Genomic DNA, 25,512 nt, shown 5'->3' on the forward strand with positions numbered 1-25,512 from the left:
GTCTATACAAGCACAGGTATAACTAATCAAAGCGTATACAAGGAGTGCTGTCAGAATACTGCCTTAATTCCTCTGATATATCATCTTAACCTGTGCTTGTATTTGGACTTACGAAAAATATCATACATTTGTAATAAAGGGAATTTCGCTTTTGTCAAATATTATCACCAAAAGAAAGAAATAGGCTCACTGAACAAAACACAGATGCATTAATGAGAATTTGTCACCGGAACAAAGAGTTATGCAGTGAAAATTTAGAGAAACTTGTTGACAACTTCAATCCAGATAGCAAGCTTACATCGGCCCGATGTTGGCATATGGTTGTATAGTCGGATATAAATCGCAGTTGGCAGGATTACATTGGACCAATATCGGAAATATAACTGTTGGCGCAATGACATTGTTCCGATGTTGGACCAACATAGTTGGGATAAACACGTTGTACCAACGTTGGACCAACGTGAAAATGATCACTGTTGGCATTTATACGCTGTTCCAACATTGATCCAACGAGCTCAAACTAACGAATATACATATTTAAAGCTATAAAATTTATATAGATATACCTGCATTCAGATATATAAATATATACATTATGTGTTTGATATCCGAAATGACATGTCATTAATTAAAAACAATCGAAAAATAAAGTATGACTGTATGATATTAAATTATAGCATCAATTAATTAATTGAATTTAAAAAAAATGATCGTGTTTATTGTGTAGAAAACTCAAAATAAATTAAATTCAAATTATAAAGGTGTTTTGTGTTTATTTGAATTTACACTTGAATGTAAAGTGCATTTAAATATTTTGTTGAACTGCCACAAGTAACCTTTTTACACCGGTGACTGAACTGTTCCCGCCAAAAGAGAGTGTGATGTGATATGTGACATCATCATTCTTACAATCTTTCTATCTGATGCTCTCTTTGAGAATGGCTGCCAGTAAAAAATGTAAGTACCATTTTAAATATATATATATGAAACTTCATGCATGGTTTGATTTATGTTTGTTTAATTTTATACAACAATCACAGCTTTGATGCCTTTGAGTTGTTAGTTTTGTAAGATTATTTCATAATTATATGTACAATATTATAGACAGTTTTGAATATTATATCGATTATGTAGTTGTTAATAGTAAAGTAAATTGTACTTCTCAAAGTTTGAAGATTGGATATTATATATTTTAAATACAGTATTTAACGTTATACATACATTTTACAAATGAGTTGTTAAAACTGTTCCAATGCATATCCGTTGCAGGAGCAAATTCAATCTACATGAAATTCTCTAAAATCTGACAAGAATTAGCAGAAAACATTTTTCAAAATAAGTCTTGTTTTCAATTAAATATATATAGATTCTCGCAAGTGTACACTACAAAACATTTCATGCGCGCATCCATATAATTTCCACCGGGGGGGGGGGGGGGGGGGGGGGGGGGGGAGTTAACATATTTTCCACCGGGGGGGGGGGGGGTAACAGATCGAGAAATTTATGGTTAAGATTTTTTTTGTAATTTAGTTTTACGGGTAGGGTTGTTCCAAGTTTTATTTCGGTATATATAAGGATGGTTCCCCGCCCCTTCCCCCTGGGGCGTTCTACCTCCTCCTTTAACCCCTCCTGGACTCCTTCCTCCGAGATCCATGTTTCTGCATATATGGGTCAGTTGTTTTAAATTGTCGATATGATAGATTAATCAGTATTTATGGCGAACCTTGTGAAAGAAATTTGTTCATAATTTTGTCACTGCATTACTGACTTAGAAATAATTAGAATGGATGTAAATGTTTTGTATTTGAATAGAAGGATAGGTGTTAGGTATAGATTTTTCCAACTCCCTCCCATCCGTAAAAAAGTTGTGTTAATTCCATTTTTTTATTAAAAGTTTACACTATAGGCGTTCTTCTTTCATTGTTCACGTCTTTAGCGTGTGACATGACGCATGCACCGGTTTTTATTTTTGAACAAAATAACGTTTTATGAAACTTGCATAATGCTTTATAACATTTTTTTAATTGTTTGCATGAAATAACATGAACTGGTTGATGATATTATATCAATCTTGTTTTATAATTATAACAGGTAAAACGCCATTCAACTACCACTGTATACGAATATATTTGAATATTAAAAAAAGGGCAAAAAATCATTAAAACCTACGAAATGGCAGAGCATGTCTCATACTGGACAATAAGACGACAAATTAATGCTAATGTTGATAGACATATTGCGTCTTTAGAGAGCGAGCAACAAATACATGTAGATTTTGATGAATCTTTTTTTAATGAAAATCGGAGGGATTTTACTGAAAATTTGGCACAAAATGTCAATAGAGCTGATTCTAGAATTAATTCACAACCAAATTTGTCTATAGACTTAGACAATGTTCATCCTAGTGTTGATATTGAAACATACTATGATGGGAATGAAACATATCTGAATTCTGAAGACATAGAAAGAAACATGACATATTTGTTATCAGATACTGATTCAGAAAGTTCAGATAGTTCAGATGAATGTAGGGAGAATTTACACGAAAGCTTGAGAGAGTGGGCTATAAAAAACAATATACCAAATATTTCACTCGGAGATTTGCTTAAATTTTTTAGACCGTCGAATCCAGATCTGCGAAAAGATCCTAGAACACTTTTATGTACAGAAACTAGTTACAATATAATGAAAATATGTGGTGGGGAATATTTTCACTTTGGACTATCTGAAAGCATGACAAAGTATATTAAAAACTTACCCACGTCCTTTCATGAAACTGATATCTATCTGAAACTTCAGATTAATATTGATGGTCTACCTCTGTTCAGAAGTTTTCAGCATCAATTTTGGCCGATTCGTGGTATGTTTAAAAATGACGATAGCAAAAAACCATTTATTATCGGCATTTTTTCTGGAACCAGCAAACCAAATAATTTGCACGATTATTTAAGAAATTTTATTCAAGAATACGAAGAACTTAGAACTAAAACTTTATCTTTTGAGGGGAAGAATATACATTTGGTAATTCATTCTGTCATTTGTGATGCCCCTGCCCGTGCATTTGTCAAATGTGTTAAATCATTTTCTGGCTACCATGGGTGTGATAAGTGCGCTCAAGAGGGGGAATGGAGGGGGTAAAATGACTTTTCCCAAAACAGACGCACAGCTTCGTACAGATACAAGTTTTATGAATAGGACATATGAAGAACATCATAAAGGCGTATCACCATTTGTCGCATTAAACATAGGAATGGTTACACATTTCCCTCTTGATTATATGCACCTTGTGTGTTTGGGGGTAACAAAGCGTTTTCTTCTTCTGTTAATGAAAGGCCCCCTTAAGTGTCGCTTAAGTGCAAACAGTGTAAAAAGTATTTCTGAAAACCTAGAAGCATTAAAAAATAATGTGCCATCAGAATTTGCCCGAAAGCCGAGAACTATTTATGAAATCGATCGGTGGAAGGCGACAGAATACCGACAGTTTTTACTTTACACAGGTCTGGTAGTTCTCCATGGTATAGTTCATACAAACATCTATCAAAACTTTTTACTCCTTCATGTAGGAATTCATATTCTTCTCAATGACACTTTGAGCATTGCCTATAATCAGTATGCTCATGATATACTTGAGGGTTTTGTAAACCATTTTAGTGACATTTTTGGGAAAGACATGGTCGTATACAATGTGCATTGTTTAGTACACCTCTCAGAAGATGCAAAAGTGTATGGCAGTTTGGACAACATTTTGTCATTTCCTTTTGAAAACTTTCTGGCCAAGCTAAAACGCATGGTTCGAAAACCCACTTTTCCACTGTCTCAACTTATCCGCCGTCTGTCAGAACGAACTAACATAAATGTTGTAAGTCCATCATTTCCTGTTCTAAAGAAGGAACATCAACGTGGCCCCTTGACAGACGAGTTAACGGGTTTACAATACACAATTGTAAAAACACTCGAATTTCAACTTAAACTAAATGTTAAGGATAGCTGCGTCAGACTCAATGGGTGTATATCAATAGTAAAAAACATTGTACAAGACGACAATGATCAGGAACTGTATATTGTGTACAAATCATTCAAAAAATAGAGAACTTTTTTACATCCCCTCTTGACTCCAGTTTACTGGGAATAGTGTTGGTTTCAGAGTTAGAAAATGAATTCAGATCAGCCAAACTGTCATCAGTTGAAACAAAGTGCGTCTTGCTTCCATTCAAAAATAAATATTTGGCGATACCATTCACAGACTCAGTGTGGTAATTTTATATAGACGGGATTAAAACTAACGCAGGACAGATAAGGCAACACATCGTTTTGATATGCTAATGAAGGGATAATGAGTTATGACGTCATAATATACGCCCCGCCTCTGTATTACCATATATAGAATATATACCGAAAACAGCAGTTTAAGCATAAAATACGGCTGATTTAATACTTCATAAGCAAAATATAACTACGAATCACTCATGTGTGTTTTTATAAGTTTACAACAATCAGAATATACGAAGAATTTCCATAACGCATCTGTCGTATGGGTGTGAATCTGCGTCCCAAAAGCGCTCGTCAGACGATGTAAACACATGTAGCTGGTATTCCCGATGATGGCGATCTTTTGATGATTTATCAGGTATGTAGATTAGATATATACAGTGTATTTGTATTATACCAGATAGCTCAATAACTATTTTATTGTGATTTTATACTGTTGATGCATTTCTGATCGACTTAATGTGTTGTTTCGTTCAAAACACGAGGAGAGACTGCATTGTTTACATTTAGGCCTATACAATGTACATTGTACATGTAGCTTTATTGCCAGTCCGTTAAATTGTTGATCATTTTCACCAATCGACACGAATCAGTTCATAGTACTTGTACTGACAATATTTAGCTTTACACAGCTGTTTGTTTTTATTTCAATTTGTAAGTAAACAATACAAAGACTGTGTGAAAACAGCTGATTTGATTTTCTGAAAATCAGTACAGTGCAGGCTAAAAGATGCTGATTTCATTTTCTGGAAATTGATGAACAGCTGATCAATGACACCTTTCTACTGTGTTCAAAATTCTTCCATGACAGTTCATTTATATTGTTTACACATTCATCCAGTTGATATATTAAGATGTTTATGCACATTAATTCTTAATTATTACTAATTTGTTTTTAGAACTCAGTATATTACTACCATAACACTGTTTGAAATCTTGTCACCTGGGTTCATACTTATGATGCTGTACTATTGGTAATAAAAAAACCTAAATAATAATAAACAAATGACTGCATGTCTCCATCTGATTTTCTCTAAATGAGGAATCTATATTCATGGTCATATATGGTATTGTTTGTGTAGAATGTGCATATGTTACTTTCAAATAAAATTTGAAGTGTTGATCATTTTACCCATCCATGCATAATATATGTAGACCTTTCACAAAAATGTTCAAATTACTGTTGACATGTCCTTATATGCATGTAAATTAAATTGTATGACTTCTCATAATCATATTTTGTTATTTGCAGAGTAATTTGAAAAGTGTCACAGTGATTTGAAAAAAAAGGCTGGAAGAAAATGTAAGTAAATAACATACATGTATAAGTTCAATAATTTATCATTGAAATAATGACCCATCTGATTATTCTATGAGACAATTCAATTAGAAAAAGTATTTTCAAGTAAGAATGGTTTCATTTAATGTTTTAAAATGATTGAAATAAACCTAAGTTGTTTATAAATCTACAATTTTGAATATTGCTCATCAACAAATCAACAATACATGGTATGTTTTAATTCACACTGACTGCACCAGCATTATATAATATCAATCAACCAAATCAGTTGTGTGTGAGAGAGAGAGAGAGAGAGAGAGAGAGAGGTGCATTTTTAAGGTCAGGCCGGGTAAAATAAAGGGGTGCAATGTTAAAATAATATCATGCACATATCAGGGGTGAGGATGCGAATAATTTCAAATCGATCAAACTGAAAAGCTGTATTTGAATTTGTGCAAAATTAAATGCACATCTAAACATAATGAAATGTTTATTAAGATTAATAAATTCCATTGACTATCAAATTGTAGAAAATCCTCCATTTTAGTCTTACAGCCATTTTGATAACAAGTAAAACTTACTGAAACATATATAATTTTCATTTTAGCTAATACCTGCTTTGTCTTGAGATTTACATAAATGATGTTCTTATTGGTGATCATTTACCCGCACCCTTATCCTGGTGTCATATACAAGATGAAATGATGGAAAGAAAAACCTGAACTCTAGAAACAGGAAGACTGTGTTTTTGAAGAGAGAAGAGGACCAGAACTAAGAAGTCATACAATAAACACATTGACATCATAAAAAGAAATTGCAATTTTGAGTTTGCATGCATATGTCAGGTTTAAATGTTGTCACAGAATTTTTTTTTCAGAAAGTCCCTTTATCTTCTTGAATTAATAAAACAAATGAACCAAATCTAATTGTTTCTATATATATAATTTTGTTTGAGAAGTGGAAAGGGGATGGTATGTAAATGGGTGGGAGAGAGAGTCTCTCACATAGGAGAATTCAGACTTATTTAAATTCAATATATTGATGTGAACCAAAAATGGCTTTTGATCGCCTTGTTGCAGGATTTAAACACTCTCTTTCCTTTCTCGGTAATGAGAAATGAGCGTTTAGAATTTATTTTGTGAATGAATAGATATGCTAACCCTCCCCCTCTCCTTAATCTTAATCATTCTGCATGTGTTGAATAAAAATAAAAGTCAATTTTATTGAGTGTTTAAATTACAAGTGTAACATGTGTAATACAAAGGTGAATACTGTTGTTGATTGCTTATGGGGGATGGGAAAAGGCCTCATACATGGGCAGATCTACATGTATAGTCCCCGTGGCAAATTATAATTTAATTCACAATTTACATAGTAATACACCATATGATGGTACCTGGCCCCTGGCAAACAGAATAAAGTTACCCTTTTGAACCCCCTCCCCAGAATAATATTAACAGACCCAAGCAGTGCTATACAATATGCAGTCATTGGGCAAAGGCTGCACATAAATAATGAAAAAAATACTCCATATCTAATTTTTTAATATATATTATGACAACAATTTAGTTAGTTTATTAATATCAGGGGCTTCATTTGTCTCTGTTGACATCTAATCCCTCAAATAATTGTGTACAATTAGCTCTTATATATTTTTCTCCCATTACTAAAAAAATATTAAGAAACCAATAACTCCGCGAATGCGGTTAACCAAGAGAACTGATACACAATGGTTTTTTGTTTACATCCATGATACAACAGAGGAAATGCGGACGATTCATCGTAACCATCTTGTCTCTTTTAAAATAAATAAAACAGAAGCACTATGTTTAACTAACCATTTACATAATGTACTGTTGAAACATATCCTAAAATTAATTCGGATTATGTGATAAAATGACATCGCGCCTATATCAAAAGAGTTATCACTCAAAGAGTTACCTCCCCTTTTGGGATCACTTGTGCGTTTGAAATGTGTATTGATTTGAGAGAACTTATAGATTGAGAAATTAAATGCAAAAGTTCAAGTGCAAGACGGCTATAGATATTATTAAACTTGGTATGATTTTCTTCCCTTTTACGAGTTCTTTATAAAAACTGATGCTCATTTGTTGAGAGATGAAGGTTTACTTTGTAATTGTAATGAAAATATACAAAAATGCACTATTTTAGGAACAAGTAGCCAGGTTTTAAAGAAATTTACATAACTAGTAAACTTTACAACTGAATGAGCATTGATTTCTATGATGTATGGATAATTTTGAATATGTTGCCATATTACTTGCTCTTAAATTTCTTTGCCTTGCCCTTGAACTTTTTGTCTCATTTTAGCATTGACGATTTTTGTCTAAAAGACGCCCACGTGACCCTAAAAAGTCACGTGACCGACAAATTTAGACATGGTCAAGTAAAGGAGACCCATATCTTTACAATAACACCCAAAATAGTTTAGAACTAGTCATTATGCAGAAATGAATAGACAAAAGCAAAACGACCTCCTTTTACTGCTGTTTAAAAGCAAAATGTTGCCTTAACTGTCCTGCGAATAAAGACGACTTTTTCATAAATGTACAAATATGTGACATGCTTGTGCTATATATGTAATAGAAACAAATTATCACTCTAAAATTAACTTATGTTAAGGTAGGTTATTGATTTGGAATCATAGTTAAATGCGAATTTTTTTTCAAATAACTTAAAGGCCTGAAACTCGGTTACCGTATGCAGTGGTGGAATTTACGGCAGTCAACGAAGTGGAGGTGGTACCAACAAACTGGCTCACTGGAGGGGAAAAACAATGCTACTGGCCGAACCGATTCAAAGCTGGAAAACTCTCATTGGCTGTGAAAAATGCTGTTGCACCTTCGCACGAATTCAAACCTCTTGCTGTCAGGGTGCTCTATAAGGGTACTTGTTAATTTCTTCCATATGATCATTTAACTAAGAAAAATAATGTTTGCTAAGAGGACAAAGTGAGGGAGAAGGGGGAGGGCAGACCCAACCTGATGCTATGTACCTGATTATTATGATGAAAAGTTTGCGAAAAAATAAGAAGGGGGGGGGGGCTAGGCCCCCTCCACCCCGGTACCGACGCCATAGCTATTTAAAATCTGCAGAAAGTGAAAACAAATTATTGCTTCTTTTAAAAATGAATAAACCCAGTTACTTACAGTAAAATTAACAGTTTTAAGAAATAATAAAGAATTGTGCTGAGAATAATTAATGAATAAACGATTGACTAGTCACATCTTTTTTAAAAGAATATAAGAAAATTTCTTATTCTCTTTTCGGTCTAGAAAATCTCAAAATGCTATATACAGGATGAAAAATTGAATTTGTTAATTATCTGATTAAGTCTAATTGAAAATAACCTCCTTCTGCGAGAAAAAAGGTTTTAAAAAAATAAATTGGAGTTATTCCCCTTTTTTTCAGAACAGTATGTTTGCACAATGTTTAATATACTTTGCATGAAAAATTATTTCAGTCTAAATCAATGAAGCCATCTGATAAAAAATGGAGATAGCATTAACACAACATATAAAACATATAAAATTTATACTGTAGCCTGACTTTATATTTTCTTTCCCTTTCTTTTAAAGGATCATATGATCAAGCCAGAAGGAAGTTAGCATTGGCAGAGTTAACTTCAGACCTCCAAACTGATGACGAAAATACAACAAGCAAAAGAGTCGCATGGTAACAGATGCTTCAGATTAAACCAAAAAATATTATAGAAAAAAATCCACTTTTTTTTATATTATGATTTTTAAGGTGGTATATAAAGGACGTTTGTTGATATTTTTGTGGATAAAATGCATTATAATTTCACTGGTTTTGATTTTTAAGTTTTACAAAATCAACTAAAAATCATCTTCGCTAGCCAAGGGTTTTCGGTCCACTTTGCTCCCCGTAAACCCTTGGCGGATTTCATTACGAAAACTCGGTGATGTGATGGCGCTATCTAGCGAGCAACTTGAGTTGCGCCCCTTGCATATTTACATTTTAATCGAATTAAACAACGGGTTATATACACACTACAGTATTAATACAACTTAAAAACATGCTGACTACCGAATGTCGGAACATAATCAACGATGCTATTAAACATGTTAAATACGAATTAAGTAATAACGAAGAGAAAGCACGGATTGTTTTATTCATCGTGTTTTGTAAGGACCGGAGTGAGAAAGTCGCCGATTTACATGTATATGAAAGTTTTCATGCCATAAAACCAGGTATCGCTGTCGTGAATATTGCGGACCAAAGAAATTAAATAAAACAAAGATCATTGAATCTTTAAAAGCAATAACCATAAGCAGAAACGTATATACTAACGGGATAGGCAACTTCTACATTTGCCATGTTTACTTCCCATGCTGATCACGCGAGCCATGACAAGTTTGTAGAGCTACATGTTCAATCCCAGTAAAATAGATACATGTAGGTAACAGTAGGTTTTAAAGCGATCTGGTTAGACCATCGTTGAAGAAGCACTGTACTCGGTTGTTTTCTTTTAAAGTTTATATTTACATGCACTGTGATTGGATCAGCTACTCGCAGCTGCAGCCAATCATAAAGCGGAGCCTGTCACCGAGTTTTCATAATGAAATCCGCCAAGGGTTTATGGGGAGCAAAGCGGACCGAAAACCCTTGGCTAGCGAAGATGCTAAAAATATGTTTTAAATATTTTAAGAAAAAAATTAAAAATCTCATGTAGGGTTTGAATTCATCACTTACAGATTCTTAGTGAACACTCTAAACGATTCTGTTATACTGTTAGATGACTTTAAAATTACAGTTAATTTTGACATTGATAGTATTTCACAATGTGGACACGTCCCATACCTCCTGAAATTAAATTAATAACTTTATAACTAAATACATGTAAACCTATATTATAGCCCGAACCCTCGATGTGAATCAGGGACGGAAGAGAGTGAAGAAGAAGAAGACGTATCTTCGCGGCCAAAAAAGGCAAGGAAATCTCCACCTCCACCTCCCCCTCCACCCCCAGTGATTAGTTTGCAGATACCAACGACACCACGATCATCAGAAAGGACCGGAGCATGTCCATCAGTAGCCCCAAGTTGCCTATCGCCTTTACCAGCTACCGGTGGCAGTGCAAGTGCAACTCCATCAACATCTGGTTCTTCAGCTCTGCCATCTCTCTTTGACAAAACCCCTGACAGAAACATCGGGGCATCAGGTAATTTATCTCATAAAAAAAGAACTCTGAAAACCGAAAAGTCCCTGTTGTTTAACAATCTATATATAGTTAAAAATCATGATTTATTGTTGAAGTTTTTATTATGAAGTTAATAACTAGTAATAGTACAAATACATAAGATATGTATAAAAAAAAACTGTGGAAAATATGGAACATATACATTTTAAAGAGAAATTCACTAAAAAAAAGTGTACAGGCAGACAGCATCAATCTTCGAGCTGTGGGATGGGGGAAGGGGGGGGGGGGCACAAAAAAACTTGCACCACCTCCATCCCCTTCTAAATTCTCTATATTCTTCTATCCTTAAATTCATCAGCCAAAAAAAAAAAGGTTGGGTGAAATCGAAAAGCAATTGACTAAATATAATAACCCCCCCCCCCCCTTATCAATTTACATGTAAATGGCCCTTTTCTCTTCCTGCTTAATATACAGTGTACATGTACATGTAATTGTAGAATTGTATTGATGTACTATATGCACACTGTGAAAAAAAATTGTTTACAATCTATGAATTGTTGATGATAATGTTCACCGTTTCTCTTATATTTATATTAATTCATCTTTAAGCCATCGATAGGAAACTCCTCACTCAAATTGAGGAAATAAAGGTCAAGGTCAACCTAAATACCAAACTGCTGCATGCCCTGATGAGGAAAATTGACAATATTGGAAGTTCCTGTACAGAGGATAACACTGAGCTGCTAGACCAGACTTTTCCTCTGGCCACACGGCAAGATATCCATTACTTAGAAAGCAGATTAGATGAGGAACTTAAAGGAAACCTGGTAGGTTTCATTTCTTCATTGTTATAGAAAAACTTTAAGTCTTAAATCCAAAATTAAATTTAATAAAAGTCACTGTTAAGATCTTTACTCGGGTCCCACCGTCACCAAAATTTCCAATCCTTCAACTAAGGTTAAAACTCAGACTTGAGGCTGGGTACTGACTTGAGGAAACTTGGTGAAAGTGTGTCAGGAGCCATTTAACTTAGACGAGTTTACTTTTGATCTCAGTCTCACTATTTTAGCATATGTTCCTTTGGTAAACACAATACTTTAATCAAAAGTGAGCCCGTCTTAGCTTTCTAGCCCTGAGCCTGTACTGGGTTTTGCAATACAAATTGTTACGTTTCCGGTAATTTTGTCATCAAGTACATGTTAACATATTTATTATTTACATTTTTAGATCAAGATACTGAGTGGAATCGGGGGAGAAACCCTGAAGGCAACAGTTAGAAGATTACTAACATATATGATAAAAAATGACCTTGCGAAGCAAATCAATTGGAAGGGGAAAGGAGATAAAATTGCTTTTACCACCTTAAAGTTAAAGGACCTACTGATAAGTAAGTTTCAAGAAGTATAAGCTTGTGGGTTGTTTAATTATTCAAGAGGACACAAATTGAATGTAGATAAGATTCTATTTCAAAATAAGAAAGACAATATAGCTGATAAATATGTACTTGTACTTGTACACTGCAATTTATATCATTTGTTACCAATGTTTGAACCAATAATCGGAAGCAAATGTATTTAAAAACATTTTGTTGTTAAACGATTTTCTCTATCACGGTATAAATCAATATTATCTGTACTGTTTATTATTTTAATCAATTTTTACAGAGTGGTTTAGGTATGCTGCAGACAGGGAAGGGGGGAGAAAATTGAGAGAAGAGAAAAAAAGGGCAAGAGAGGCGGCGGTGGAACAAACCACAGATGACGAGGACCACGGATCCTAATTTATGAACATGTTGCAGCTAGAGCAATGGAAATAAATTTGATATTTGATAATTGGAGTTCTTTGTTTTTTCTTTGTCTTTTAAACAAATCTAATGAATAATGTAATAAGTAAGTTTGATTTAAAGTATATACATTATATACTCTTCATGGAGAACAATTCATTTGCTCCCAACTGCATTGGGCCAACATTGGGCCTTTTTAGTGCCAACAGAAGATCTATCATTTTACAACAATGGGCCAACGTAACGCCAACTAGTTAGTGCAATGTTGCGCCGATCAGCTAACTTATCACTAATACGACAGTGGGCCAACGTTACGCCAACTTGTTGGTGCAATGCTGCGCCGATGAGCAAAATTACATTGGTCCAAAGTTATTTTCCGACATTGGGCCCACATAAATGATAACACTGGCCCAACGGTGGGTCAATATAAGCTTGCTATCTCGGAAAAGATTAAGAAAAAGAAAATTAAAAATGAAGAATTGTGTGATGAAAATTTGTTATTTTTATAGCAAATTAAAAAGGTTATACACATATATATTATATTTTGCACTCAATAAGGTTTAAAAGCAATATTATTAATTTTTCCCAAACTGTTGAAAATGTCGATGATTTTTCCCAAATGTAAAGGTCCAGGCCCCATTTGAAAAATGTAGAAAAATCACTGCGTATTATTGTTTATTTATACTACAGTTAATTTTATTACACAAAAGCTCTACAGCATGTCAACCTCCAGTAACTACGATCTCTTACTTTTAGCGTGCATTAAATCTTAATTGTATCGTAATTTTTAAAACAACATTACCACGTGTGATAATTTAAACCACTTTATTACATGTAATAGAAATAAAACGGTTTTGTGGTGTTCGTGTCGTGTCCTACATTGGCCACAAAATAAAAAAGTATATATAGCTGTATATGTTGCCTTTAGTCTTCTACAATTACAATCGTATTTTACCGATAGGTATGTATATTCATTATAAACAGGACGTGATAAAAATAACAAGGGCATCTCAAAGCGGAGCATCCCCTCGCGACATGAATTGTTGTAGGGGGAAATGGGTGTTGCTAAAACGCGGAACGGAAAATATATTACGTTTATTGCTTTAAAAGGGTATAGACTGGCCAAAAACGATTTACTTTGTATCATGTATTCATATCTAATGAATGATTATCAACATGTGGCCGTCTTAATGATATTTTTATGAATGTCTATCAAATAAAGCATTGTAGTCAATTGACTTTAGTTCAGTACGAAACGGAAAAAATCAAATGTATACGAATTGTGAAATACTAACATGATTAAACGAGTAAATTAGCAATAAATATTTTACTTATTTTCTTATATGGTATTGCTGGCGTAACGTACACAGTTAGTGAAATCGTTTCATGTGTTTTCTGAGTATTTTTATATTTCAAATATGTTGTATATACTTTGAACATTGAATTTTCGGTGTTCTATACGATCTCAAATCATACAGACGATATAGTATCATTGAGATGAAGAAATAAAACCGTACGACTGACAACATTCAAAATTAAAATACATTTAACAATAATATACCCGGTACCTAGTGAAACTAGTATTTTTAGCAATGCAAATTTGTTTACGTTAGCATTACTTAGCAGTTGTTCATGCCTGCAGCTATATACATATGATCCGAATAGAGAGCTCTAGACGTTGCCTGGTTAGATTTTCCGATTATAAATTGGGACTATAGTCTGTCGATCCCAAATTATTCATGCAGTATATGTAGACAAATTTTAAAAAAATACACAAACCTGTAAAAATGCAGTTGAAATAGATGAAACGGGATATATCAAACAAAACTTAATTGACGCGTTATCATTTGTTTATCGGAAAATTCACAGGATCGAAAACAGATTTCTTACGGAGATTTATAATGGAAAAATGTTGACATCTTTTCTCTATTTGAAAGTCACTAAGAAGACACTACTCAATTTTTTAACGTTATAATCTGGGTCTGGTGAAATGCAAAGCCCCGTAGACGTCTTTATTTTTAGCCGTGTTTTGAAACCAGCTGGTGAGCTAGCTAGGACGTTTTAAAGAGGAATAATGAGCATTTTTTATTCTGTATGAAAGAAAAACGCTTGAATCCTGAGGTATATATATATATCAAGTTATTCAGCAAAATGTGAATCCAGGATATTTTGGGACAGAATATAGTAGTCAATGCATGTACTGTTAATTATGAGGAAATAGTTATTCTTGAATAAGTAATCTAATATTGCTAATCTTTAAAAAAAAATTGAAAATTAAATAAAGTATATCGTTTTTAGCATGATTAACAAATATATCAAGTAAATAACATTAGATAAGATTTTCTGTTTTCCTTTCCGTTCCGCGTTTTAGCAACACCCGGGGGAAATGCATTATTTAGGAAAATACGTGTAAATTTCTCGGATCAAAATAAATGACACATTCAAGTATTTCTAAAAACCACTTTGAATTCACATTATCTATTTTATCCTAATCCCCAAGCTTTGTGTTGTTTAAATTGGGGAGGGGCTTACATGTACGTGGATGCACAGTTTTACTTTCCCTAGCAGAAACTCGTGTACACATATGCTTTAAAGTTAAATAATTAAGATTCATTAAGTGACATTCATTTTTATGTAAGCATACATAAACGATCCGTATATATTATGAAACGTAGCTGAAGATCTAGAGATCTGTAGTCTGCTCTGATGGACAAGTCTAGTTGCTTGTGGTACATGTATGTCAACTCGTAGTAGTAGACATGCAGCTATTATTACATGTAATATGAAACAATATTCGCGTGATAAATGTGCGATTTCTGTTAAAGTCTCTTCTGAATTTTGGACTAGTTCTATTGTAAGTAATATGTAAAATTTGTCAGAAAGTCGTTGCTTGTTTCGATGTCAATCGGATGGCTTTAATGTCTTGCCCGCTTCAACTTTTACCTATGGGCAATCTTCTAACCCTCCAATATTAATACTACAAAAAGTTTGGTTTTTTACCTTACAAGCCCAAGTGAGCTATTCTGATCACATTTTATCCGTCGTCCGTCTGTAAACTTTTTACATTTTGAATTTCTTCTCTAAAACGGCTTATCAATTTTAACCAAATTTGACACAAAGCGTTTTTATGGGAAGGCAAATATAAATTGCAAAAATGAAAGACCAATCTTTATTCAAAGCAGAGAAAACTTCGAAAATGTACAAAAGGGGGGACATTTCAAAAATCTTCTTCTCAGGAACTACTGAGTCGAATTCAATGTAATTTAGCATAAATGATCGTTATCGAAAGGAATATATTAATTGAAAAAAATATGAACTAATTCGTTTCAAATCGGAGTTAATTTGAACATAATATTAAAGAAAAGGCGTTTCAATCAGTTTATAGCTTCGGGTTCGGTATTCCATGAGTCTTGGTAAAACCGGCCCGGGGTATTAATTTGTCAATATCATTAACATTTTCAGGATATGTTACGGACCAGTATATTTGTATTCGCTGTAAATATTGCTGCAAAACAATGCGTATTTTGGAATTGACGATTGCCGATCTGCTCCGGCTTTTATTTTGCCCCGGCCCGGATTTGCCTATCCATTTTACCAAGATTCGTATCCCATACTTCTAAAACGAGGTCTTTTGTTTAAAGCAGCCATAACATATGATAAACGGGTCGATGACAATGATGAATTTGTTTGTTGTGCAACAGTTCGCGTACGAAGGGAATCTTTGAAACATGCAAATAACATTGACAGTTTTCACATATGACGGTGGTGTTTTGATTATCGCCTGTATTTTGTAATTTTTACGTATCAAATCAAACAGTCAACTGTTTACATGCGCTAATTAAGCAAAATCTGATATATTAACTAAGTACTAAAATACAATTGATTCTATCGGTAATTCGGTATGATCTTTTGTTTAATGGTAGCTGATACAATGTGTTTTGTCGAGATGCTCAGCATTTTCTCGAGTTTATTGAGTTTAAATAGGGTTTAATATCGCAGACGGAAATATGTAGATATATACATGTATATGATTCATTTTGAAAAATAAATTGCGCTCTTTATTTGTTATTGTGCATGTTTCTTATGTTTAATTGTTTACAATGTCTATATCTTAACCATATTTGAGTGTTTAAAAGCTTCGAATTATAAGCAAGATACAGATATTTGCTCTCAATGCTATGTTTGTACACATATCTGAGGCAATTCTTTTTTTCATTTTAAATATGCTGAAAAGGAAATGCCAAGTTAAGGATCTTAAGCTGAATGTAATAAACTCATGTGAACAAAATATGACTCGAACCTAGCAGAATTGTGAGCTCTGTATCTCGCCTTTAAATAATTATACGATTGACGCTGAAATTTTGATTGATCATTAGAAATGTCTTGCTACATGTTAAATACTTGTGCTAAATAATTAAATGGTGATATGCTGTGTATAACTACTCTCTTGGGGCCCCTCTTTATACAATGAATAATGTGAAATCTACATCAATTTTGATAGTTTTTCAGACATGAGTAAATAAAAAACGACACCGTTAGAACAGTTTTCATAGTTCTGACACATTTCTTTTGCGGGGATAAAGGAATTATTGCTATTTTAAAGAAAATATTACCGCGGAAAATTAACCTGGTTTGTAGCCATTTGTTATTTTTGAATAAAGATGAAAATAATGGGTGGACCTTAGTAAAATAGAGTGATGTGCCTGTCGATACTATACCATTGATTTTTATAGCTCTTTAACATGTCACGTGACAACATTTTTCATTCCAGTGTATTTATCAATCAAGTGTGAGTAAAGTTATAAAAGTCACACGAGTTTACGCGAAGTAAACAACAGTCATTTTATTATAATGGAGAAGACAAATTAAATTGTTGAATGTTTTTAATTTGAGGAATTTAGCGCATTGAGGTACGATTTTCATTATCACATCTATAGGATTATTTAAATAAAATACAATAACTATTATATATTTTTTTAAAATGTCAAAAAGTAACAGTACTACTAGCTTAGGTCTTTCAATGCCAAGTTTATTTAAATATTATAATACATAGCTAGCTTTATCTTAAATTCTTTCAAGCTCGGAAAACAACCCCGGATATGTTTTCTTAACATTACCAATGGTTCTTAAACATTTTCACCTCGAAATTGAAATAACAGTAGATATATAACGATAAAGGCACAGGCAATGAGCTATGCCATTGCCGATGTGAAGCCCACTCTAGATTCATAATTCTAAATTGAGACCCCCACTTAAGCACAATTCCAATTCACTGCTGTGCCATCCTTAATAAATCGATTCAGAAATTTATACCAATTAACGTTTTAGAAATCTGCTTCTGTGTTTTATGATGGCTACAGCGCTAGCTCACCAATCTTTTTAAAAGATAAGCTTGTTTACCTTTACTAGAATAAAATCCCTAAAATATCAAGTTGTTGATTTGAATTGCATACGGTAGCGATTTACTTAAAAGTCGTATATATAAAAAATTTCAACGTTATCATCCGGGCTTATTAATAGATGATGCAATGCAAAATCTCCAGACTTTCTATTTTGGGATGGGTATTGAAACCTGAAGCGCTAAAGGGGGCGTTTCAAGACAGATAATCTGGACATTTTTCATATTAGTGGATGAACGTAGTTTGAGCATAAAGGTATTTATTATTATCAAAATATCAAGCGAAAAGTGGTGAAAGCAAAACTCGCGATCGGACAGAGTAAAGAGGGGTTTCTTGGAATTTTGCTAAAGAACTGACAATGGACACATACATACATACATACACACAGCAGTGATGCTGTATCCCCTTCGCAATAAAAAGTGTATTAAATATACAATTATATATACTAAGTCTTATTTATTTAGAGGCCAATGTAGGCGTTGGCACGGTTTAAATCTCAAATTTTGGGGACACGAACACCAAAACCAATTCATTTACTCTCCAATGACAACTGAATGAACCTATAACTTTCGTAGAGTTTTGTACATTTCATGATGTAAACATTGTGGTCTCTAAACGTCAGTTCTGCAGTTGTGACAAGACTAATAATGGAATCTAGAGGAACCTTTTGCATTTGTAGCCTGAGTCCCATAGCAAATGTCCAACTTGATTAGTGCCAGTGGCGTAGCTGCCGTTAGGCACATAAGGCACGTGCCTACACATTATTTTAAGACCAAAAAATTAAAAAAAATTAATATGTCATATTAATTATAAGAATAAAATAAAACAACACACAGCAAATATCTGTATTTTCTCTATTTCAAGACTGATTGTATGATGTCACAAATGCGATCTCAAATATCATAGACTTCGTGTAACATCATATACGAATATGTAATTTAAAAACCAAGCAATATTTTTGTTTTTTGATTAAAATTTAAAATAACCATTGCAACTGGTTTTGAATTATGACATTCAATTACAAAGTCCTAATGTTTTCCCTTATAAATCCTTTAGGTTTAGAAGAAATTAGGGTAAATGGGTCACTGGTTATTGCCCATCAATGGAAATCCCTCAGCGATCAAAGTTACCTCCCCGAGCGTCCTTTTTAAGCGAATTTATCAAGCGTGAAATTTTCCAAAACGAGACAGCATCCTCTTTTGATGAGTACAGAGGTAAGCTAATACACAATCCTAATTGCTTAGAAGAGGTTAAAGATCACATTATCACCTTTAAAGTTTTTAAATTTTTCTGAAAACTGCCAAACAATTCACAAATAGACCTTGTATAGGCAGGTCGACAGGTCGACCTTCATATAATGTTTTTCGTCGTTTTGATATGTTTATCAATTCACGATATTAATTTTATGACATTTGAATAAACACTACATTTTTCCTTGGCAAACACGTTTAATGTTAGATGACGACATTGTTCTGTTGAAGGCTTTGCCAACTTAGTAATAACAAGAGATGCTTGTGAAACACTTATGTCCCCCTCCCTTGGAAACATCTACAAAGAAAATGAACGTAAACTGCAAATAACTGGAATTTTTCTAAGTCCAAGGGGTATAACTCTGTCGAAATTGCTCTATCATATCCAAAATCAAACTCGACCTAGATATTATTTAGATAAATCTGTATACCAAATTTCATATTTATATGTACACCCCCTGCAAAGAAAATGAGCGGAAACTGCAAATAACTGGTATTTTTTCTATGTCCAAGGGGTATAACTCTGTCGAAAATTGCTTGATCGTACCCAGTATCGAACTTGACCTAGATATTATCATGATAAACCTGTATACCAAATTTCATTTCAATATGTTCATACTCTGCGAAGAAAATGAGCGGAAACTGCAAATAACTGGAATTTTTCTATGTCCAAGGGCCATACATCTGTTGAAAATTGCTCGATCGTACCCAGTATCGAACTTGACCTAGATAATATCATGATAAACCTGTATACCACATTTCATTTCAATATGTTTATCCTCTGCGAAGAAAATGAGCGGAAACTGCAAATAACTGGAATTTTTTAGGTCCAACGGTCATATCTCTGTCAAAAATTGCTCGATTGTACCTAGTGTCGAATTTGACTTCGATATTATCATGATAAACATGTATACCACATTTCACTTCAATATGTTCATCCTCTGCAAAGAAATTGAGTGGAAACTGCAAATAACTGAAATTTTTGTAAGTTCAAGAGCCATAACTCTGTCGAAAATTGCTCAATCGTACCCAATATCGAACTTGACCTAAATATTATCATGATGAACATGTATACCACATTTCATTTCAATATGTTCATCCTCGGCGAAGAAAATGAACGGAAACTGTTGGTGGACCGACAGACAGCAGCAAAGCAATATGCCCTTCCTTCTTCGAAGCATACGCAGGGCGGCTGAACAATTTCATGTCCCAAAGTCTACGCTAGAGAGAAGAGTGAACGGGAAGAGGCAAGTTGACGATACAGTCTCCAAACCAACTGTGTTTTCTGCAGACCAAGAAAATCAGCTTTTGGTTCACATTTTAGAAATGGCTAATTGTGGTTTTGGTATGACAATTGATATTTGTAGAACAGCATACGCCATGGCAGAAACGTTGAAACTTAAGCACCCTTTCAGTAAAACCAAAGCAAAAGCAGGATATGATTGGTATGAGGGCTTTATGCGCCGACATCCACAACATGCAATTAGAAAACCCGAGGGACTCTTAGCAGCACGGGGTATAATGTTAAATAAGCACGTCGTTCATTCTTGTTCTTAAGTTGTTTCAATTTTTCATTCATATCGTGTTCCGCAATTTCAACAATATCCCCACCCACTTTATTACCCGATTTATACATTGCAGATACATTGCAGACCTTGCTGGCCCAGTGGGGGTGGAATGCCGGTACATGCCAAAATAAGTCTGGCCCGGTTGTTACTTAATGGGGTCTGGTAGAGACCCGTTTGTATACCTAGATTCATTTCTGCAGCTTTCCTGCCACATTGCTCAAATGGAACCTCATGATACAATTTATATGGCTTCGAAAGAAATTTGCACCAGATTGTCCATGACTAGCCTAGCCCCCACTTAGTTTCGGATTTTATCTCAAAATCAGCAAGTTGGGATTTACACCAGGCATGTGATACATACAGGTCGTTTATCATGTCAAGGGTGAGACCCTCGTCTACAACCCTCATTTCCCGGCTGTCGGATCTGGTGACTCTTGAGTACGGGTTGGGATGACTTGGGCGGGGCGCAAAACCTTACCATTACTTTTTTCAGCTCCTGACAAAGTGTACGACTTACCGTCAGGTGATACTTTAGTAATCAAGTTAAATTGATTAGCTGTTAACCGTGGTTACCAAACCTATTTAAATACCTCATGTTAAGTGTGGCCATGACCCACTCTCCCCTTTCTAATATTGTTTCCACAGACAAACTTGTGCTTTTTTCTCTACCTCTCATTTTCAATGCATACACAGGTTCAAATGACCTTGTTATGATGACATCACATTTCAATATGGCTGCCTCAAATGTCTATGACATTATGATGTTGGGTTTTGACGTAAAAATGTAGTATGGATAGACTGATAGGTTTACATATTGAAAGTTTAATAACTCCATTTCTAACATACCAAATTTTACATGTAGCACCTTTTTAGAAACGACATATCCTCTTCTTTCTTGCAATTTCTTATTCGTGGTGTTTGTGATTTCTTGTTTTGAGTAAAAATGTATCCAGAAATGAGAAAAATTGTGTACTTTTTTAACTCAATATACTGATTTTTCAATGTAAATTAACAGCTTACTCTAAATATTTTGATTTATATTCTTAAATCTAGTTCTTAAAAGCATTACCGGCTATGGAAAATGTATTAGTGGACTATACCCATATATCACAGTTATTACATGTCTTTAAATTGAAATTTATAATTTGAAATTAAACAACAAATATGTCACTTGTATTAGTAAAGTAGGCAACAAAGATGTCATTTGTATTAGTAAAGTAAGCAACCAATCACTATTTGCAATATATCACACTTATGACATGTAATCAAATGGAAATTTACAATTTCAAATTAAACAACAAAGATGTTACTTGTATTTGTAAAGTAAGCAACCAATCACAGATGTGCTCTATCACAGTTATTACATGTAATAAAATTGAAATTTATGATTTCAAATTAAACAACAAAGATGTCACTTGTATTAGTAAAGTAAGCCAGCAAGCAAATAGTTGCAATATATCACAGTTATGTCATGTAATCAAATTGGAATTTATAATTTCAAATTAAACAACAAAGATGTTACTTGTACATGTATTTGTAAAGTAAGCAATCATAGATGTGCCGTACCTCAATTATTACAATATCATGTAATCGAATTGAAATTTATAATTCATAAATTGAAATTTTAATTCATAAATTCATATCAAACAGCATAAGTAATCAAAGATGTGGGGTGGAAGCTATTAATAATTAATTAATAAGAAGTTGATCACCGAAGAATAGTTTTAAAATTCATCAAAAACCAGGTATACAAGTTCAGTAATTGGACTACTTTTTATACCCCCCGCAAACGAAGTTTGTGGGGGTATATAGGAATCACCTTGTCCGTCCGTCTGTCTGTGCAATCGTGTCCGGTCCATATCTTTCTTATGGAGAAACATTGGAAGTTCTTACTTCAAACAAAGATTGCTTATGACCTAAGGGTGTGTCATAACCTTGACCCAAGGTCATTCGGGCAAGCTCAAGGTCACTTGCAAAAAAAATACAAAATTCGTGTCCGGTCCATATCTTTCTTATGGAGAAACATTGGAAGTTCTTACCTCACAAAAAGATTGCTTATGACCTAAGGGTGTGTCATGACCTTAACCCAAGGTCATTTGGATAAGGTCAAGGTCACTGTCAGAAAAAGTGCAAAATTTGTGTCCTGTCCATATTTTTGTTATGGAGAAACATTGCTTATGACCTAAGGGTATGTATTGACCTTGACCGAAGGTCATTTGGGCAAGGTCGTTAGGGGGGAAAAGTGCAAAATTCGTATCCGGTCATTATCTTTCTTATGTAGAAGCATTGAATGTTCTTACTTCACACAAATATTGCTTAGGACCAAAGGGTGCGTCATGACCTTGACCCAAGGTCATTTGGGCATGGTCAAGGTCACTGGCAGAAAAAGTGCAAAATTTATGTCCGGTCATTGTCTTTCTTATGGAGAAGCTTTGAATGTTCTTACTTCACACAAATATTGCTTATGACCAACAGTTTAAAAAAAATAGAGCAGTTGTTATTTATAGAAAATGGACGGTGAAATAGATTCATCCAATATTTTCTATAATTGGAAAAATACTCGCATTATGATTTTTATCTGAGCGGGGGGGGGGGGGGGGATATCAATTGTGAGCTTGCTCACAGTACCTCTAGTTATAACTTAACATCTTTATGTATAAAGCTTGAAGTCATCTTTTCGTAAGTTCTATGGGCGATACAACAACAAATACAATCGTCCACAGTTAAAGACTGGCATGTCTCCAACCATTGAAAATCATCAAAATATTCTTAATTGATACATCAAGGTATAAATCACTTAAAGGGAAATCTGTAGAATATATATTTAAGAACTGGAAGAAATGTTATTTGGTTATCAGATTAATTGAATTAATTAAACTTAATATCGTTAATTTCTATTAAAATCCCACGTGTTTATCTCCTATTAATCTTCAGAAACATACTGGTTATTTGTATTTACCTTCTTAAAACCATTAAAGATGCTAAGTTATATATAGCAGTCCAATGTATTCAGAAATGAAACTAACCACTGATACCAAACTTTTACAAAATTATTATCAACTGTTAATGAAATATACATATATTCATGTCAATACTTTGTGGAATTTATGGATTCTTATCTTGATTAATTTAAAGGAATAACATTTAAAATATTTCAAATGATGTGTTGTTGTTAAAATGACAAATGATACATTACCTTAAATAAGAATTAAGACATTTTCAGAGATGGTTTTTTCACAAATTTAATCGGATTACATGTTTAGTGTAGAAAACTGTTATGTCATTTTAAAAAAGTTATATTTATTTTTAAGATTTAGGTGAAAATCAGTGATTAGTTTTCTTTCTTTTACCTTTAAATGGGAACCGATCATCAGACACCATGGGGAGGCTCATGAAAGAAAGGTATTCAATCCATACAAAGCGTTCCAACATTGGACACACTTACCTGACTTTAGAGAGGGCTTGGTACATATGCGGTGACTACACACTTCACACTCAACCCAAACAATCTTTCGAGATTTTCCAATAGCATTTTAATCACCACATATGCAACAAGTGACTTCATCTGACTCCCCTTTCTACCAGTACATCTGACAGTCGACGGAGTGAAACGGACTGGCCCTTCAACTGCACATCATGAATGGTCCTCTTCATCAAATCTTCATCGAAGTCATCAAGCTTCCTACTGGTACCACGTTTCTTCTTTGGAGCTAGAACTTGCAAGTCCTCCACCACCATTTCGACCAGATCAGGGTCCACTTTTCTCAGATATTCCTAAACAAGTAAAAATAGATTTCAGTAATCATGGTAAATATATATTTTTTAGTACCGTGTACCAAAATACAGTTGATTTAAAATTCAAAATAATTTTTAAAAATTAAAAGTACTAAACTTTAATGTTATATATTTTTATTACATGAATAAATTTGTCTTTCAAAACAAAATTATTGTTACCTGTAGCAACTGATAGTCTCTTCAGAGGATTTTGTATATATTTAACTCTTCTCTCCTGACTTTCTATGGAGACCTGGTGAAAATTTTTCTTAAAAGGTCTACAACCTGGAGAAGACATTAGTTAAGAGTTGTGCTGCAACTGTTTAATCTCATATCTAACTGAAACATTTGCAAGACAAGTACATCTAATCAAGTTGAACTCATTTAATCGAAAATTCTTTTTGACTTATCGGATAAATGAATGTCAATCAATACACCAATCTAATTTAAAATGAAAACCGATCGGTTTCTGAGAAAAAGATTTTTCTCTATATATTCCGATGTGAAAATTTGACACCCCCCGCCCCCACTCTGGCCCCACCATACCCTTGGGGATTATGGTTTAATCAAACTTGAATCTACCTTAACTGAGGATGCTTTCATACAAGTTTCAGTTTTCTGGTCGATCAGTTTCAGATCTTCTTAGATCCTCACAGCTATATATCAAATACAGGAGCGTGTAAGATCCAATTTTAATTAGATTGGTAATCACCCCTCTGAGCTAGGGCCAATTTAATTTTACTTTTTTGCACCTAAAATGCAATTTCAGCCTGATTAGGATTTGTTGTCAGTATTTCTGATGAAGCAAACTATGAACAATGGTCACACTGAATAGAGGGATTACGAAAATATTGTACGAAGCTGCATAAATTTTTTTGTGACCTATTTGCACTTAAAATAGACAATTTGTGTAACAGTTACAATTTAATTTGAAATAAAACCGTTTTGAATATCAAGAATTCTATAACATTAATCCAGTTTGCGTTGATATGTATTCATTATCAT

General features: G+C 33.8%; 1 protein-coding gene and 1 long non-coding RNA gene across 2 annotated transcripts; both read left to right on the plus strand.

The window, feature by feature from the left end:
- The first annotated feature begins 4,279 nt into the window (after window positions 1-4,279).
- Window positions 4,280-6,709, plus strand: LOC109618851 (uncharacterized). The gene is made up of 3 exons (XR_010715153.1): window positions 4,280-4,627; window positions 5,522-5,572; window positions 6,156-6,709. It is a non-coding gene; the product is annotated as an uncharacterized lncRNA (long non-coding RNA).
- A 1,238-nt stretch (window positions 6,710-7,947) lies between these two features.
- Window positions 7,948-12,513, plus strand: LOC105349088 (uncharacterized). Its single transcript, XM_066088288.1, has 7 exons — window positions 7,948-7,955; window positions 8,250-8,455; window positions 9,148-9,244; window positions 10,450-10,754; window positions 11,343-11,560; window positions 11,961-12,120; window positions 12,398-12,513. Exons 1-7 carry the CDS (start codon window positions 7,948-7,950, stop codon window positions 12,511-12,513), a joined length of 1,110 nt encoding a protein of 369 aa, XP_065944360.1.
- The last annotated feature ends 12,999 nt before the right edge of the window (window positions 12,514-25,512 follow it).

This window comes from Magallana gigas, chromosome 6 (assembly GCF_963853765.1).
Source record: "Magallana gigas chromosome 6, xbMagGiga1.1, whole genome shotgun sequence".
NCBI classification, from domain to species: domain Eukaryota; kingdom Metazoa; phylum Mollusca; class Bivalvia; order Ostreida; family Ostreidae; genus Magallana; species Magallana gigas.

Bases quoted from the DNA above. Each gene is read 5' to 3' on its own strand.
- LOC105349088 (XM_066088288.1), top strand. The intron at 8,456-9,147 runs GTACTTGTTAAT...TTTCTTTTAAAG, and splicing joins TGTCAGGGTGCTCTATAAGG to GATCATATGATCAAGCCAGA. The intron at 9,245-10,449 runs GTAACAGATGCT...CCTATATTATAG, and splicing joins ACAAGCAAAAGAGTCGCATG to CCCGAACCCTCGATGTGAAT.